Source organism: Phasianus colchicus, chromosome 32, assembly GCF_987193195.1.
Source record: "Phasianus colchicus chromosome 32, bPhaCol1.hap1.1, whole genome shotgun sequence".
NCBI classification, from domain to species: domain Eukaryota; kingdom Metazoa; phylum Chordata; class Aves; order Galliformes; family Phasianidae; genus Phasianus; species Phasianus colchicus.
In genome coordinates, this window is record NC_143467.1 from 140,693 (window position 1) to 158,755 (window position 18,063).

At 43.4% G+C, this 18,063-nt stretch overlaps 2 protein-coding genes across 2 annotated transcripts; both read right to left on the bottom strand.

Moving 5' to 3' along the window:
- Positions 1-1,545: 1,545 nt before the first annotated feature.
- Positions 1,546-6,264, bottom strand: LOC149913948 (E3 SUMO-protein ligase RanBP2-like). The gene is made up of 5 exons (XM_090128102.1): positions 5,416-6,264; positions 3,906-4,079; positions 3,056-3,190; positions 1,962-2,139; positions 1,546-1,719 (listed from the first exon to the last, which is right to left on the bottom strand). Exons 1-4 carry the CDS (start codon positions 6,116-6,118, stop codon positions 1,982-1,984), a joined length of 1,170 nt encoding a protein of 389 aa, XP_089984228.1. The 5' UTR covers positions 6,119-6,264; the 3' UTR covers positions 1,546-1,719; positions 1,962-1,981.
- A 23-nt stretch (positions 6,265-6,287) lies between these two features.
- LOC149913949 (E3 SUMO-protein ligase RanBP2-like) lies at positions 6,288-17,770 on the bottom strand. Its single transcript, XM_090128055.1, is given in 21 exon segments — positions 6,288-6,654; positions 7,168-7,265; positions 7,439-7,577; positions 8,049-8,132; positions 8,218-8,397; positions 8,606-8,743; positions 8,831-8,968; positions 9,343-9,501; positions 9,881-10,004; positions 10,679-10,854; positions 10,944-11,122; positions 11,629-11,774; positions 11,776-11,836; positions 12,580-12,670; positions 13,258-13,450; positions 13,737-13,882; positions 14,262-14,492; positions 15,143-15,295; positions 15,963-16,074; positions 16,558-16,625; positions 17,696-17,770. Coding segments are annotated over 21 exon segments (3,015 nt in total). The 3' UTR covers positions 6,288-6,330.
- Positions 17,771-18,063: the final 293 nt, after the last annotated feature.

Below are 18,063 nucleotides of genomic sequence, written 5' to 3' on the forward strand. Positions count from 1 at the left end.
CACACTTTGTGCAACTCAACTAAAAGCAAAGAACATAGGCAAGATAATGACTGAAGCAGCCAAAGACAACCAATTTTCTGCCCTTTGTATTAGAAAAATAATGTCAATCATTTTGCTGCTATAAGCAAGTTTGCACCCAGATTTCCTATTTCCTATGGTACCACCCTGTGCTGCAAAATTGCAGTCTTTCATCCCGCCCCACTCCCATGTTTACCCTCAGACTCTTCAGAAATTTAGATTGGAAGCTGGATAGCAAAACGGGCTCTCAGTTTTGTGATGCATTCTTAGACCTTTTTCTCATAAAAGACACTTTGGTTACTCCATCTCAGCAGGAAAGCCTTAGGAACCATAACCTCTACATCCCTCCCAACTGTCATTCCATTTTCATCATTACCAGTGATAGAAGGAAGGGTGAAGACCCACCTGCCGTTATTCTTGACGAATCCAACTCCTGCCAATACTTGTTGGCAGATATCACAGAAGCACTTCCAGTGGTTGTTCACAGCTTTAGTAACGCAACCAATAAGAAACTCACCTGTAGGAAACATAGTAACAGGATGTAAAATGCCATGCTACACAAAGTTAAAAGAAGCCTGCAACTGAATCGCTAGAATTACATCACCTTGCTCCTCTTCTAGAAAAGGACACTTTTCAACTGTTGTTCACACAGTGTTGGCTTCTACTCCACTAGGCCTAGAATCAAGGCTTGAAAGAGCTCCATACTCAAAGCACAACAGAACTGAGTTTGGATGGCCCTGACCCTCCTGCGAGAAAACTCCCGCAGTCAAAGTACAGTAGAATACAAAGACACACAGAGATACAGCAGGAGAATGCACTTGCTAAACAGCAAATCCAACACGCACACCAATTTCTGATCTACCACAGAGTCCTGTGCTGGGAGGAACTGAGGAAGTGAGAAAACTACCATTTCATATTCTCTGCTGCACAGCCATGCCAAACACTCACGCTGTTCTCTGCACGCACGCTGCAGCCAAGGCCCTGAGCAGTGCAAACGCTGCCTGCAATACGTCGGGAGCTCCGCCTCCTGCTGCTGCCAAAGGCTGACACCCGGCTCTGAAGAGCCTACAGATCAAACAGCTGCCAAAGAGAAGTGATCAGGCAGATAACAGGTATGAACGAAACGAAGTCTAACATGCAAGTCTGTGGCATTCCCATGAAGTCATAGCTTTCCAAGAATAAAATACGATGGTCTCTAGAAGTGTCGGGAAAGCTTGAGGCATCGCTGCTGACTGCAGCCCTGCTGATTTCGGCTACTCTCACCACATTCAAGAACTGGAAAAGCCCACTTTCAGGCAGGATTCATGGAGTGCTGCAGCCCAGATGGGTTTTTTCTCTCAATGAAAAGCCTTCACATTAAGCTTACCTGACATCGAAGTCACTAACTATTCTGTGAAATGTGGTATTCTTGAACCCACAAGCCTTTCTCCCCTGTGCACAGGTCCCTGAAATTTTCAGCTGTTCGAGGGACAATATTTGAAAGCAGCTCCGTGGTTGTGTGTCCTAAAGGTTCGTCACTGTCAGAAACAAAATACACAACAACAGGGTTGGTGTCCTTTGACAGCTCCGCTGCCAGAGAGAGGTGGCCCTTCTGCAGCTCTGACAAGCTTTGCTGGCATTCTTCAAATCTCCTCTCAAAAGAATTGGCCAGTTCTTGAACTTTAGCTCTGACCCCAAATTGCTCTACTTTCACTTCACCATCTGAAAACAAATCCGAGATTTCCTTAGCTCTAGTCACTGCAGCCAGAGATCAGCAGCTTTTGTTCTGTATAATCTCCAGGGTAAAACAAAGCCAAACAAACTACAGAAGATACTGAAAAGAACTGTAAAAACCACTCAACCGACTAACCAGCATCACCTGTAGCTGTCCAAATTAAAATACTGTTTGATGTTTCAGAGGGCACTAAGTTCATTTCTTTAGCGATGACATGCTTTGCACACACCTCAAGAACTTGGTCCCTTCTCATAAGGATCCTGTAACACTTCTTCTGTGTATGGAAGAGGACCCTGAGCTCTCCAACACCGCGCTCCTTCCACTGAGCAGCATCTCTGGCCCAACTGTAAAATTTCGCCCTCTCTTTGAAGGGAATTCCTTCATCTTCTTCTCCAGACTACCTCCACCTAAAACACAGCACAGTAATGCGTGATTTCCCCCAGAAATTGTCACCAACAACACTGTTACAATTCTGACATCATAATCCAAAATCATTCGATGTTTTCCTTTCTTCAGTGGCTTTGTACCCACAGCTCTATACTCATCATGCACTGAAGTGACCGAACAGCCCTGCCTTCTCAAAAGGAGAGAGCCCAACAGATTTCAGCCTTTGAAATTCATTTTTAAGCTATCAAGTGTGCCGGCATATTTCCCAGTGAAATTTCAGGTCTGCTGAATGATGTGCTGAGTGATAACCCAGCACTGTTAGCATTCCAGGTGTTCCCCTTATGAAGGCTGCTAAGTAACTTAATACTGGCATTTGATCAGAATAAGAATCAACTGAAAATAATAAATGGAGGCCTCACAGCTGCGTATCCTCCTCACTTTATATGTGCACATTACTGCCTTTTAACATCCTTCAATTAACACATCTTCCACAGTTAAAGAAAAGCTTGAAAGAACTGGAGAAACATGTGACAGACAAGCATTTCTGAAGGAGAAAGAGAGCAGGCAAGGCAAGAAAGAAAACAACAGACGTCGTAATATGATTAACGGATGAGGAAAGGCAGACAAGATATTGCAGAAAGAGGAAGACAACATTTTGCAGACTTCATCAGATTAACTGTTCCAGTTAAAGGACACTACATACTGTTTTTTTGTGCTCTATCAGTCTTGCTTAGTCATTATACTAACCTGCAATTAAGTTCTATTCTTTACAGGAAGCCAAACTAGAAGACTACAGTCATTGCAAGCTTCTCCTCTTATTAGGCATACTAAGGTTAAACACGAAATCCAGACATGAACAACTGAGTTAAGCCTTACAAAGCTACATCAGGCTTCTTCAAGCAAGTTGTTCTACTTCCTAAAAAGCTGTATCACCACCTCCTGGTAAATTCTCTGACACGTGAGCAGTTTCTGTGGATTCTGCTTCTCCGCTGCTGGCAGCTGACTGCACAAATACTGTTGCTGTTGCTTCACTGGTTGATGGAGTATGTAATTCTTCCTTACTTGTAGAGACTGAGTCAGTACGATTAATAAAACAGTAAGCAAATAAGCCATAAGAGCCTAAGATACAAACTTCAAACTACATTAAGTCTGGACACTAAGAATAACGACTCCCTCCAAAAAAGCCACATTTTCTCTCTCCCCTCCCTCCCTTCCAGAAATTGATAAATTTCTTCATTTATTTACAACAGCAGTACAGTAAAAACATGATAGTAAGTTCTCAGTCTCCAACTTTCCTATAGTGCTACTAATGTTTCAGAGCAGCTAACTAACAGGGATTAAGGGAAGTGAACAACTGGGGAAAAACAAAAAAACAAACAAGAATTGTTGTTGGAAGGTTTCAGACATTCTTCATCACTCTTAAAACACACACAGCTTTGACTCAATAAGAGACTGAAGTACCTTTGAAGCAGTACGATTCCAAAACAAGCACCATTTCCCTTGGAAACTGCTCTGAAATCACTTAACTCTTACATACCTGCTAGGAGGAATTCTACTAGCCAAAGCTGTTTCTACTTTAGGAGGCAAAGCTGTTTCCTTTCTCTCCCAGAGAAACTTAAGTTCTTAGTAGTACCATAGTTCCAGTGCCAGAACAGACTTGAGACACAGTCAAACAAGTCAAGTAGTTTTTAATCTGCCGGACGCTTTATTTCTCACTAAGTGAAAATAGTCTAAGAATAATACTGCAAATTTATTGCCTAAACTTTCGTAAAGACTTGACTCGTACTTTTTCTTTGAGTTTTTACTTCTTTCTGAGAGCCTTCTGGACTGGCATCCTCCGCACTGCTACTAAAGCCACAGACAGACATAGAAGGGACCTGTGGAGTTTCTCCTTTAGCCTTCTGCTCAGAAGATTTAGTTTCCCAAGCAGTAACACATTCACGTTTGACTGGGGGGTCTGCTGCAAAGCACAAAAATTAGTGGAAAACAGCTGATAAGACAGCTAAATACCGTGATCATTTTTGGCACATACATTATAAAGTAACCTAACGATATTCAGAACATCTTAAATGTAGAGCTTTTGAAATAACATCATTATGTAAAAAGACACTCATTCAGGATAACCAAGGAACTGTAAATCCGTCATACTTGGGTTTTCTGCTGCTATCAAAGAACCTCCATGCAATAATGAAGACTTCAATCTTGCAACTGCCACTACAAATACTAGCTTCCTTTGACATTTACTTATATTTCTGGAAGCTCAATACGTGCCACCTTTTATTAGTACACAGACACTCACAGCCTCAGAAAGAGTGACTGGCCAAATGGAAGATGACAGTTTTTCTCAATTTAAATATTGTAAACATATTGTAAATGTTGTCTGCTGGTTCTAGTAGCACTATACACTTTCCTTTTGAAATTCAAGTCTCAGACCAAGAACAGGTCAGCATTTCCATATTGTTACAAGAATTATTGATGGCCATACGCCAAACAAAATACAACCACAGAGAAGAGCCATATGGGTATCATCTACAGAGGAAAAGCAAAACCAAGGACTGAAAAAGAAAGTAGGAAACGGAAAGCAGTCAGCAGCAGCGTGTGCTACCGATGAACTTTGAGAATTTGGAACTCCAGATGATATTAACCAGAGACTGAATAGAGCTTATTTCACAACACTTCTGGGAAGTACAAGAAGAAAAACCACGACAAACAAAGGCTCCAGCTAAAGATGTGAAGTTACTGGAAAGGAATGGAAGCAGACAAGAAGGATGCCTCCTAGTTGAAGGGATAATTCAAGTTGAAGCTCAAGCACAACTGCTGTTCTCGTAGGTTACTAGTCAGAGCGAGGCCTTGAACACAATAACTGCCAGCTCAACACAAAAAATGCACTGTCAGCACTTCACCCTGACATTTTAAACAACGCCTCGTTGTTTAAACAATATTAGCATCTCCTGGTTCTAGCAGTACCAAACTCCTTCCCTACAAAAAAAGCAACACTAAGATCAACTCTGACGCCTCGGATAGATTCCAAAATCCTACCCGCAACTCCCTTTCTCACTACAGAGCTGCACTGAGTCCTGCATAAGGCACGTTTCTGTTCTTACGTGCAAAGAACTACAACTTCGTATTTACTCAAGTTGAAAGTCTAGGATTTGAAGATTCACAGACGTGCATTAGAACTGAAAGAAACAACATACTATTAAGACAGAAGAAGTAATACACAATGACCAGCATTAACAAGTGACTGACTAATGAGCTGCACACTTGAATAAATTACTGGTTCAATTAACACTCACCTTTCTCCAGGATTTTGAACGAGAAGTTGGAGGCCCCACCCTGTGCCGAAGGAGCTGGCTGGGATGCCTCGCTCTCCCAAGGTTTCTGAGCAGCACTACAGCTTTTGGGTGGTTCAGCTACTCCTGCTTTTTCCTGCTCTGCTTTCCGAGATGCTGAAGTTCCTTCATCGCTCTTTCTTGGACAATTCAAGCTGAATCCAAAGAGGGAGCCGGGGGCTGAAGTATTCCCAAACGGGAATGTCTCTTTGTTACTGAAAACGCTCCTGACAGATTCAGATCTAAATACAAACTTTGGAGCAGAAACCTCCGTTTTTGCTGGCGTTTCAGAGGTGCTTGATACCTCTAAAGCTTCTACAGTGGCATCAGAAGCATCACCACCATGGCCGAGGTCGCTTCTCTCCCTGGTAGCTTCCTCCAGCACAGCTACAGCGTTGTTACCACAAGGAGATGCTTTGGCTGCATTCGTACGAGAAACATGAGATGTTACCAACGTGCCTTTCTCACGGGTGTGCTCACTCTTGTCCCTGTCTGCTGTTTCTTGAGACTGGAGTGTAACTCCACTACTTGAAGGCAGTTCGTTTTTGTCTTTTTCATCCATGTTTGTCAAGTCAGTTGTACACTCTTTGGATGGATCATCTTTCTTAGTGGTATTTTTACTGGACTCCTGTATACCAAATTTAAATCCACCGAGAGGCATCCACATCGAAAAATTACATCCTTCCTCTGCAGGCTTTGCTTCACCATCTGCAAGATTCTGAGAGGTACATGCTGGTGTTTTCCCTTCAAGTTTCAAGGAAAATTCTTGAAGAGATATTTCTGAATTAGTTTTGCTTGTATTCTGGCAAGTAACACATTTTGGGGCAGTGAGTTCATTTCTTACTAAACAGATGTCACAGTTCCACTGGCCCCCCCTTTTTAAGCAAAGGCAGATCCCAATTTGTCCTGTGCGGCACTAACACTGGATTCTAGAGGTTTTAAAACCACACGTTTTGTGAAATAGCCTGGTTCAGGCAGTGGTGGATTTGTGCTTGCCTGTGGAAGGCTGTAGTTGTAGCGATCATCACCACCACGAGGCGAAATGATTCCAGCAGATGGAGCATCAAAATGCAAAGGTGCGCCATACGTGTCTTGAGGAAACACAGCAGCACAAGTGTTTCGCAGAGGTGGCGTGCGGATTGCTTGTTGATGAGCGTATCTACGCTGCTGAGGTGCAAGTCCATCCATGCCACAGACAGGTGCCTAAAGAAAAAGCACCGTTACTTCCTTGTGGAAAAGGAGGAAAAGGGATTAGGGTGCTAAAGCCCATGCAACATGTACTCTTAATAGCAAGGCGTACCGTAAAATTACATTTCAACTCTAATCAGTTTAAACTAAAATCATACGTTCAAAACTTGAGTGGTATCTGAAAACACAGACTGGGGAGAAGCGTAAGCTGAATAGACTCATTTTTCTTTAGTATTTAAAAAAAAATAAAAATAAAATCAAGCCCCCATACTATTTTGGAGAAAAGAACATTGCAGACAACGAGCAGAGGACATATGTTAGCAGGTTAAAAACATGCTTTGCTGGCTGTTTCTCCCAAACCCAATATCCCAAAGCTTAGCTGATTACGGAACTTTCTGCCTGTCTCCAGCAGACCTCAAGTTTAGTAAACGCTCTCTAGGGAACCACAGTTATATCCTGCTACACACAGAATCAAAACCAGTTCAACACATCAGTAGAAATGGCTTGAGCGGATTCGTACGTCCTCACCTTTGTTGGTGTTACACTGGTTGCAGCAGTTCTTTGAAGATACTGCGAGTTACAAGCAGGTGACTGGCTACAGTGAACAGATGGGCCAGAGGTAGCAACTGAAAAGGAACACCAAGAAAGGAGCTTATATCCAGTTTTTGTGATTACTGACTTGAGTGAACTTTCCCAGGGGACCAGTTTTACTCATTCATCTCAGAACACTGCAGAAACATTTTCAGAAGTCTTACTCCGTTTAGCTAAGTGTTCAATTAAAAATTCAGCATCAACTTACCCCTTAAAGGAGCTTCATGAAGATTTTGTGCTCTCCGATAACCATCTGACACTGTACCTGTTTCATAGCTTCCAGCAGGCCAGCAGTGAGATGATACATTTACACTGGAACTATTACGTTTCATTTCCCGTATTTCATTCTATTAAAGACAGTGTTTCAATTAAGAGCATGTAAACGTATTACATCGGTATTTGGAGAAAACCTAAGGAACGATCCCTACGCTCCTCTGCTATTTAAAAGCATGTTCAAGGTCTGAGACACACACACAAAAAAAAGATGAGTTAAGTGCTGCAATAATCTATGATCTTCCCATGCTTTACGAAACTGAGACTGTTCCCTGAAGCTAGAAATAAACCCAGAACAAAGATGACAGTAGCTAAGCTGAAGAAAGCACAACTTTCTGCACGCACAATCCTCAGGATTACTTCCCATATCTGAGTACCAAATCAGAGTTTGTAGGCAACAAAGTTTTACTCTTGAACTCACTTTAAGCAGATGTTTATAGCAGTTCTCTTCACTGAGTTAAGAGGTAGCCTGGTAAGGGAAGTTCAATGCTTGGGTCACAAAGTACTTACCAGCTGCATCGAATATAGTGACTAAAGTTGCTTACCGTTAAAGCTTCCACGTGCTGACACAGCTTTTGAAGTAAGGACTTGTGATCTTCTGCCCACTGAGAGAGAGTCTTAGGAGAAAACTGGAAAGAAAAGAAAAAACTAATTGAACTTGGATTTTTTTATACAAATGTAACACTTCCCTAGAAGAGTAACCGGCTAATATACCTGGTAGGTATTTGTTGGCGAGAAAGAGAACTTCTTAGGTGATGGAATTGAATATTTTACTTCCACGTGTGCAGCTGGTGAGATATTTCCGGAGGCAAGACTTCCCTCTTCACCATTCTCTCCAAGCTCCTGGATCACTGCATTCACCATTTCCGTTACAGCTTTAACAGATACCGGCAGCTAGAAATGTATTTGAAATGCAAGTCATGATCGCAATTCTTCCTCAGAGCAAGAGGCTGTGCTCTGATCTACGGCTGAACAGTTTGCAAGGCTTTCTGCACAGAAATTCTGGGTGTTTTTTGTTGTTTTTGTTCCCCCAGGAAAGCCGTATGTCTGTTAACATTAACGTAAGACAACAACTCACACAAGCATTAATTCTTTTACTTACTTTGTCAGCTACTGACGGGTCAGAGGAGCTTTCGTCAATGATCTTCATCAGGTAATGCTTTCTTTTAACAAGATAGGCTTTGCGTTCTTCTGGTAACGTATCATCACCCTCAACCTCTTCTGCCTTTCTTTGGTAAAGCTAAGTAACAGCATATGGATTAGGAATAATCGGTCGGAACGTAAGTAATAGAAAAGCATTTTGAGGTAATGCAATTTACAAACTTACAGTAGCAAGATTCCAGTACGAAACCACATTCTTAATAGCTTCAAACGCTAATAAAGCATCATCAGTTTTGCCTTCAGCTGCATCCAGCATTGCAAAAACTACACGTGCCTCTTCTTCATAGGCTGCAACCTGGAAGACCTACAACCAAAGCAAAAGACAAGTCACATGACACAGTGAGGACACTTGGAACAGTCAGTGACTGTAAGCATCTAGTAAGTAGTTGTAGTGACTCAGCAGTTCCCATACAGTAGTCAAATAGGAGGTGGTATTAAGACAGTTCAGTATCTTCCAATCAGAGTGTTTTAAAACTCAGAAGTTCAACAGAAAGATACTACCAAATCTGAGTATTAGCAGTACAGTGACAAAAAAAACCAAAAAAACCAAAACCAACCACCACCCATCAACACACAAAGCCAACTGAAACAAAAAACAAACCAACCAGCTAACAATTCATATGTAAGCCTGTGACATACAACCCCTCTTACTCTCATCTTTGAATAATCCCTCAGTACCTGGATGTCCACACTATGGAAATGTCTGAAGAGAGGATATGCAGGTTCAGGAATACTTCTGTGCTTTTTGATAGTTCTCAAGCTAAGCAAAGTTTTCTTCCAGTAGTAGACGCTTCTTCCAATATATTCTTTCTGGTCGTGGGAGTTAAGGCTAACGCCCTGTTGAAGAAGAGAAATTCAAACTATCACAGAAAATTTAAGTAGAGTGTTATTCATACTTATTCTTCTCTGATGCAGTTGTTTTCTTGACAAGTTCCAAGAATTTTTCTCTGACGCGTGGGACATATTTCAGGAGGTGTCTCTATAGAGTCACAGAAAATAACACACAGGTAAAAAACAACTTTGCTTTTACTTGTGCTGTTAAGAAAGTAGTGAGGTAGAGAGTATTTGACTAGAGCAACTGCCTTGCATGACACCCCATCAAAATTAGTAGCAGCAGTTCTCAATACTACATACTCATCTGATTTTGTTTAGTCTATTAAGTTTGCAAAATTAGAGAAAAACAGATGATACTTATTTACAGATAATCTTAACGTACTGTTTTTTGCAGGCTTCTTGCCCAGTGTATAATTAAGGCAGGCTGAAGGCCGTGTTTCTCCAGGGCTCGCACAGTACTTACTCCGTGCTGTACAAGAAGCTTCAGTTTGGTTGCCGAGTCTGGTCTGAATATCAAAAGAAATATTCCTCAATTAGTATTCCCTCTTTTTCATCGGTTCACACGTCATTTGTTTGATGAACATAACAAGCAGCTTTAGTCCTAAGCTAGCTCTTCTTTACAAATGCACTGTCAGAAATGTAAAGCCCGTTTTTACAAAGTTCTTCAGCATCTCACACCCCTACAGCAAAAAACATTTAACGTTTAAAGGATGTCTGTATGGGAACTGCTGAGTCACAGCCTGAACCTCTGATTAGTCACCTGAGGCGAGCAATGAGTCAGCCCTGGGAGCACAGGTGAAAGCAATTCACCTGTGCTGCAGGAAGGGGTGGAGCCTGGCTCCACCTCTCCTAGACCCATTTAAGAGTTCACTACCAGTGGGGAAGGATCTCTCTCTTTCTCTCTCTCTTCAGAAGATCCACTCCACTGGAGTTTCCTGAGCAAGCCCATGACCCAGGTAAGCCTCCTATTTATTCTCTTTGTCTCGCTGTGCCTAACTCTCTTGCTTATTTCATTATTATAACATCTTAATATTATTAAATTATATAATATTCCTTTATATAATTTTCATTGATTAAACAATGTCAAACAAAAGGAACTAGTTTTACGCAACCTATGGGAATCAATCCAGAAGCCATCTAGAAGGTTGGTTCCAATATTTCCAAACTGAAGCAGCCTTACGTTGTTTTTTTCTGCATAAGAGCACAAACAGCATCCCACCAGGATCTTTGCTTCTCAGTACAGAACTGTTTGCACAGCAGCAACGGTAAGAACAGAGGTTGATGTGTGCCACGCTGAGTATTAAACTTCTCTTGCAGTTCTAAGTTGCTAGTGAACACCATCCCGAGTAAAAAAACCTGTTTTGGTGAAAACAAACAAACAGAAGGTATTAGGTAGCAAAAAACAGGCATTTAAATGCATTTAAGAACTTAGGAAGCTTGCTTACTTCAAGGTCCAACAGGCAAATGGACTCAGGAGCATCTGTTTCCAGTCTCGATGTCTCTTGGGGCAAGTGGAAAAGTTGTTGTAATGATCTGCGCAGCGGGAATAACACTGACATGGAATTCCACTGCAAGCCAAGCCATGCAAGGTGCTGGAGACTACCACTGTGCATCTGAACAGCACCTATGCAAAAACAAGGGTTGCAAGAAGCTAGGATCTGCGTCCTCGTTAGGAAAGGTATCATTCTACTCCTGTTACACTCGAATTCAAAGCCAGACTTCATCATCAAGCCTAAAAAATGGGAAGATATCATTAGTTCACAATTCATCCTGGAATTATTTCATTTTCATGCCTGTCACCTGTGTTCATAGATTACACATAATAATGTGGGCCTTCCTATCAGCACTCATCAGCATACAAGCACTTTCCAGCTTCAATTGGAAATGAGTCAGAACAGACCAGAAGACAACAGTGTGGAAGCAAGAAGTATGTGAGAAATTCTTCAGAACCTGGCATGATGATACTGCCCCTCAGCTACAGCTGAAAGTGAAACTTCTTGCAAAGCACCCTCTGAGTAGGGCAACCACGAGCAGCTATTACAGACACTTGTCTTTTGTGGCAAATGAAGCACTTGTAGAAGAACCTCTAATACAGTCATGCTTATGTTGAGTTTAAGTAGCATCTCTTACCAATATCGTATTTACTCAGTTCTCCCTGCTCTGGTGCTTGGGGACTGACATCTCCCATATCATCTGTGCTGAGAAAAGACCTCTCTTTAGAAGCTCCACTCCCAAACAGGCTTTCAAACAATGTAAATAAACCACTTCTGTTTGCAAGTTTCCACAATCTCTTTCAAGAAGTCTTCCTTGCCGTGGCTTAAGTTCAGCAACATATGACCTAGAAAAACGTAATGTCACATAAGAACACTCAACTTAAACAAGGACAACAATATTTGATGCAGTGGGTTGTTCCTGCTGCTTTAGGCTGGGAATCCAGACTTCCCCTTATGATATTTACAAATTTCTAACTTACACTCTCCCTATAATTAAGTCACCCTTTTAGCATATGGGCTGACAGCAGTCCCAAGGCATTTTCAAATCCAGTTCTCCAGAATTACTGTGTATTTTTATTACAATGACACTGCAATTGTCTTCAAAATAAGTAGCTGTCAGTCTCCTCTATTCAGGAACAATTCAGCCTGATGCCCGGTGTTTTCTTCGTTTTCACCTAGAGCCCACAGGATAATGAAGACTGAAAACAACTACCTCGGCTTCATCAAAAAAATGAAAAAAAAAATGCACCAAACCTGTTGGAACAAGAAGGGAACAAAAGCGACAGGAAAGGAGCAATATTTTCTTTTATACTTGGGACTAGCAATGCTTACAAATAGTATATTAGTAGGCAGAAACCAGCAGGCTTGGAGACACTGAAAGTTAAATTCTATCTTAATGTCCTGGAAATAAAAAGAGAAAGCCCGTTACGTGTCAGGATCAAACCGCTCTTTTGTATTTCATACGTAGCCAAAATACAGAACATTTGATAGCATGTTCCAAGACGCCAAGTGTGCTCTTTAACAAGCCATTAACTCTGACATTAACTGCTCATAAAATGGAACATTTATAATTCTTAGTTTTTATTACCAGACTGGCTTTTTCGGTCACAGGCCAACATTTCCAGCGCATCTTGCCCAGCACGATCTCCTCTTATTAGTTTTGACTTTGGTTTAGGAACCTGGCAAAGAAAGAAAAGAACTGCTACAGCTTCTTCTCAACAAAAAACAACTCACCCTCATTTAGTCTTAAAAGTTAGGAAACAAGCTTGTTTCTTTCCTGAAAAGGACACAAGGTGAGTAACTGAACAATTGCAAATAGCTGTAAGAGCGCACAAGAGAAAGCGATGTTTTGAACCCAAGCACTTGTGCAAAAGGGAAAGCTGATTTTATTCCATAAAGCAAAGAATTAAGCTTGATCAAGCTCTGCTGCTTATGCAATTAGTATATGAGAGCTACTCAGGTCATTCCCCTCCCCCCCATACCACTAACCTTAATACTAGTTATTTTAGCTGCATTACAGAGAAGGGAATAGCCTATAGGAAACACACTCATTAGCCCTTAGTCACTTTACTTCTGACAAGTGAAACAGATGAGATTTTCTTCACACTACTTGAAATCTTTTAAACAAGTATGGAAGGGTAAGATTTGGCCAGGAGACAGCCTCAAAAACAGTAGTTAGTTTTTGGAATGCAGGCGTTCAGTGCGCGTACAGTGAGAGCATTCAAGAACTGCAACAATTACAGGCACAAACTGAAGAGTGACTTACGTGGAAACTTTTCAGACAACACAATGCTGCGAGTTCACATGCATCTCTCCATTGTGCCTCGTTGTTCTGGGCCGTTTTCAGCAGGAAAGTTCCAGCGTGCATGTAGAAGTGTCCTTTCATTTCAAGGAAGGTACGAGACAGCTCATCAGGTCCATTCGCACACGGCTTCACAGAGTGAAGCACACGATCAAAACTGGAACATAGAAAAGATTCATTTTCAACCAAGTCCTGGTCTCCCAGGATTTATACTAGACCCCTATCACTGAGTCTTCTCTGAGGCCTTTAGCTCAGACACAGCTTGCGGATCAAGCCTAGCAACATTTGCCCTTTGCAGTTAGTACAGAGGAACTCCTCTTCCATCCATAAAACAGCTACTCACTGAAAATGATGCCTGCTAGAAGTTCGGTGACCCAGAAAAAATATTCATTTTTTTTCTTTTTTTTTCTTTTTTTAAATAAGCAGAACAGTTAAAAGAGTACCTTTCAAGGGCCCCTCTGCTCTCTCAAACATCTCTAGAAGCAAGCGTTATTTTAACCAAGCAAGAATAGGCCAGCAGATGATCCTTCTTGACAGCTCTCCAATTATTTTTATCAGCCTCCAAGTCTCGTACTGATTCAAGATATTCCTAAAGAATAAAGTTCATCACAGAATGAGGAACCGCCATCCTTCTATGAAGGCAAGAGTTTCTCCAGAACATCTTGCTACATAATCCAGTTTCCCAGGTGAGATGTTAACGTATTCTTCAGCAGCAATGTTCCAGGAACTATTTGCCTCAGCAATTCCCTCCCTGATGGAGCTGCTGTATCTAACTTAATACCTCAGCTAGAAACTAAACAACTCTTTAAGGCTTAAGAAAATCCTAAATAAATCATTGTTTCCACAGACATTACATTTAAAGGAGTTAAGCCACTTGAGAATTAGCTGCCATTGTAACGATACTAAGAGAATAACACCAGCTTCAAGGACATGGGAGATTATGACAGGATCAAAACATGATTAAATACCTCAAATGTCTTTATGACGCACAACCACCACTCCAAGCTGGAGTCTACAGGTATTTTCTTCTCCGCCTCCTGACAATGAAGCACAGCATCTCTTAATCTATTATTTGAACGGTAGAGAGCAACCAGTCTGATGTTAAGGTAGGGATCGTCTGGTCTCGCATAGAGCTCGGTTTGCATCATATCAAAGAGCTGATTCCAGCCATCTTCGCCTTTACGCTCCAGTAACTGCTCCTATCACATATGAAGGCAACACGTTAAAATTTCATTCTCTACGAGAGCCTCTTCAGCAACTATGTTACCTGACTGTTTTCTCATCGCCATTACAGGCTACATTACTCAAACTGCTCTGGAAAGCTGGTAGGTGCTACAGAGAGTTTGACAAACATTTTAGAAGTGAGGGAAAAAAAAAAACAAAACACACAAAACCCAAAGCTTTAGAGTTTGCATCTTGTAGATGCTAAGTTAGATGCTAAGTTAAGACTGTCAAACCACCTGGTTCAAAGATGCCACACGTCAATACAGAACAGCTTGTCTAAAAAAATAAAATAAAATAACATAACCACACAAAAAATCCCAAAGCACAAGCCTCTCAAGACTTTGATTTCATTGCAGTTGTGCTCCAGAAAACTAACACTTGTACAAAAGTGAGATTGTATGACTGAAAGCATTTACACAGTATTAGGGAATAACAGCATCTCCTACACTTGACAGTTTTCAACTCAAAAAAAAAACTAGAAAGCAGTGTAGTCATGTAATAGAGACAATACTTAACCTATCTAATCTTGACCTCTTGGATAATATTACTACCGTGGTTTTCCCATCGCTTGATGCAACTAAAGTTACTTCTAGGCACAGAACAGAGATCAGAAGCTGGAATTTACCTTCAATCTGTAAGCAGCAGGATTCCCAGGGAAGAGCCTGGCAGCTTTCTCAACCCAGTACTCTGCTCTTCCATCAGCGATGTCGTTACTGCATAGTAACTCTGCAATCTTCAGTACAAGATCTTTCTGCATTGGATTCAGCTCCACAGAACGCTGGTTTTCCCCATGCATACACGTAAGAAAAAAGGTTACTAGTAACTTGATCTTGCAGTCCACGTAGAACAAGAAAGAAAACATGTCAAACATGTCCCCCATTAAACAGACCCAGCAAGTCAAATTAGAACTATCAATAAATACTTTCTCACTACTTTAAGAAAAGCCTCCCTTTCAAGAAGGCCACCATTGGTTTGTAACACCCAGACAACTGCTGGAATTCAGAACACCGTAAGAGAAACAATGTCAAAACCAGCTCCTCTACCACCCGCTGCTGCTCTACTCAGACAGCCAGACCAGGGGTATCTCTAGCCTAACCTAATACGGAGGATTCCGGAAAACAGAATTAAGTCACAAAGACTGATGGCACTCAGTCACTGTGCTGGCAACAAGACTTTTGTGTGTATCCTCTCCCTCCCCGGTGCCCGAATAATGAAACACAGACTGTGAAGTTCACATTTATATGCTTACCTAATCGGAACTGTATTTGCCCCATTCCCTCTACCTCTGAGGAAACAAACAAACAAAAAGCCCACCGCTAACAAGAAAACAAACAATGCAACTGAAAAACACTCTCAGTCCAGTCTTTCAGCAGCAGCCTACTGCAGAATTCTACAGGGCTCAAAGATTCTTAGTCCAAAGGGCAGCGGGAAGAAGACTATCTTACCTTGTAACACCCAAAAGCTTTTTCCGTGTTATCCTGAGCCTCGTAGATCTGTCCCAGAAACCTGTGCGCTTTGGGATCTCTCTCTCGGACACTGAGATAAATAGATGTATATCTACAGAGTAAATAAAGAAAGAAAGAAAAACCAGAAGGATCAGTATTCCTCAGTATTACAAGTCCCCCCACACCTTGCAGCAAACGTGGGACTTTAATCTGTCATACAGGACAGTTAGCTGTATTTAGTTCAAGGGGCTTGATCTAGATCTTCAAGTAAGGCACAACATTATTGCTACACGTACAGATGTTGCATATTTGCCTGCAAGCACTGGCCTTCATTAAATAAAGCAGTAGCTCACAGGAACTGTAAGAAGGACGTAACACGATGGCATAAAAGACATTTCTACCGGATGGGTTTTTACAGCACCATGTAACTACCCATGCTTTAAGTTGCCGTTTTAGGAAGATTTAAATGGCACCACATTTCCCATTTGCTGCTACCTTAAAACAGCATGACAACGGTCTTCATTTCTCCACTCTACTTCATTTAGCTTTCCCATCACACTTTAAAGAACAGAACAACATACGTAACGTTTATTACCTCTTAGCAAGTTCGTATTCTTTTATCTCAAAGTACAGCTTAGCAAAAAAGAATCCTTTTAACGATCTCTGAAGAAAAAGAAAACAAAAGGTACATTTTAAATATACAGTACTTTTGAAGTAATTGAGTAGGGAGACCCTTCTTTCCAGGGGTGCATCATACTTCCGAAAGTGTCTTCACAGCTATCAGCTCCAGTTCACTCCTTGTACTCTGGGCTTTGTTTTTGAAAGACACAGGAGTAAGAAAATAACATTTCTTCCCAGTAACTGGCAAAGGCTACCAAAGCGAAACTGAGGTTAGTAGCAAAGCAAGTCCTCACACTTGTTACTTTTCACAAGCACACTTCCGACTAAAGAGAGGAGAATGGGGTCAGCTACATACAAGCTGTTTCTCTTGCAACCTATCTACGTTGCAGAAGAAAACAAATGCCACAAATCAAGCTCCTCCTGTCCATGCTTCTGTCACCTTCCTCTCTCGCCTGCCCCGCCTCCTCGTAAACGGGGCTGGAAAGGAACTTCAAAAGAAACGCCGGCAGCCTCGCACAACCCTCCTCTCCAAAATCAACGCAACAGGAAGACCAGCAGCTACTTCCATCACCGACCGCGCTCCACAGCCAGTCGTTCCAGAGAGCAGGGGATCACCCGGCTGCCCAGCCACCAACGCAGGCAGCAGAGCTATTTCCCCCCGCCTCTCCCTCTCTTCCTGCCGGCGTTTCACAACGCCGTCGCACCCACGGCAACAGCAGCCGCACAGCGGCCAAACGAGCCCAAAGCCGAACGGCACGCGTTCCCTATTCCGGCTCCTCGAGAGAGGGAAGGCCGGAAGCCCGGGGACCGTGCCCACGGAACGGGAGGGAGCCGAACTCCGCCCCGCCGCCGGGCTCCTTCCGAAGCCGCCGAGGGCTCAGCGGCTTTCCGAGGCGCGCAGCTGCGGCGAACCGCGTTTCCGAGGAGGCGACTCCGCGCCCGCCCGCCGGCAGCCTCCCTCGGCTTCGACTCCCCGCCGGAGGAGCCCGCCCTCGGGCCCGGCACCCACGGGAGGGGCGGAGGGACGGGGCGGGCGGGGAGCGGCCCCCACCGCGACCCGGGGAAGGCCGAGGGAGCGCCGCCGGCGGCGCCGGCCGGGCCGCAGCACTCACCGCTCTGAGAGAAGAGGCGGCGGCCTGCACGGAGGCGACGTACCGCTCCACCTCGGGCCTCGTGCGCCGTGCCATGGCCGGGAGAGGGAGCGAGCGAGAGGGAGGGAGCGGCGGAAGGCCGGCGCTCGCGCGCCGCTAAGGGAGCTCCCCGCCGCACGCGGCGGAACGCCCTCCCTGCCGACCGCGGCGCCGCGCGACGTCACAGCGCGGGGCGGGGCGGCGCATGCGCGGCGCCGAGCGGCCGGTTCGCGCTTCGCGCGGCGGCGCTTTGAGCCGCGGGACGTCGGGCCGCTCGGCGCGGGCTGCCGGGCGCCGCGAGGGGCTGCGCGCGCCGCCGGTCCCGTCCTCGGCCGGCCTGCCCTCGCGCG

Coding starts and splice junctions, on each gene's coding strand:
- LOC149913948 (XM_090128102.1), bottom strand. CDS start 6,118: ATGTGGATGCCTCTCGGTGGATTTAAATTTGGTATACAGGAGTCCAGT. Junction 4,080..5,415: donor GTTCAAAATCCTGGAGAAAG/GTGAGTGTTAAT, acceptor TGTGCTTTGCAG/CAGACCCCCCAGTCAAACGT. Junction 3,191..3,905: donor AGTAAAAACTCAAAGAAAAA/GTACGAGTCAAG, acceptor GTACTGACTCAG/TCTCTACAAGTAAGGAAGAA.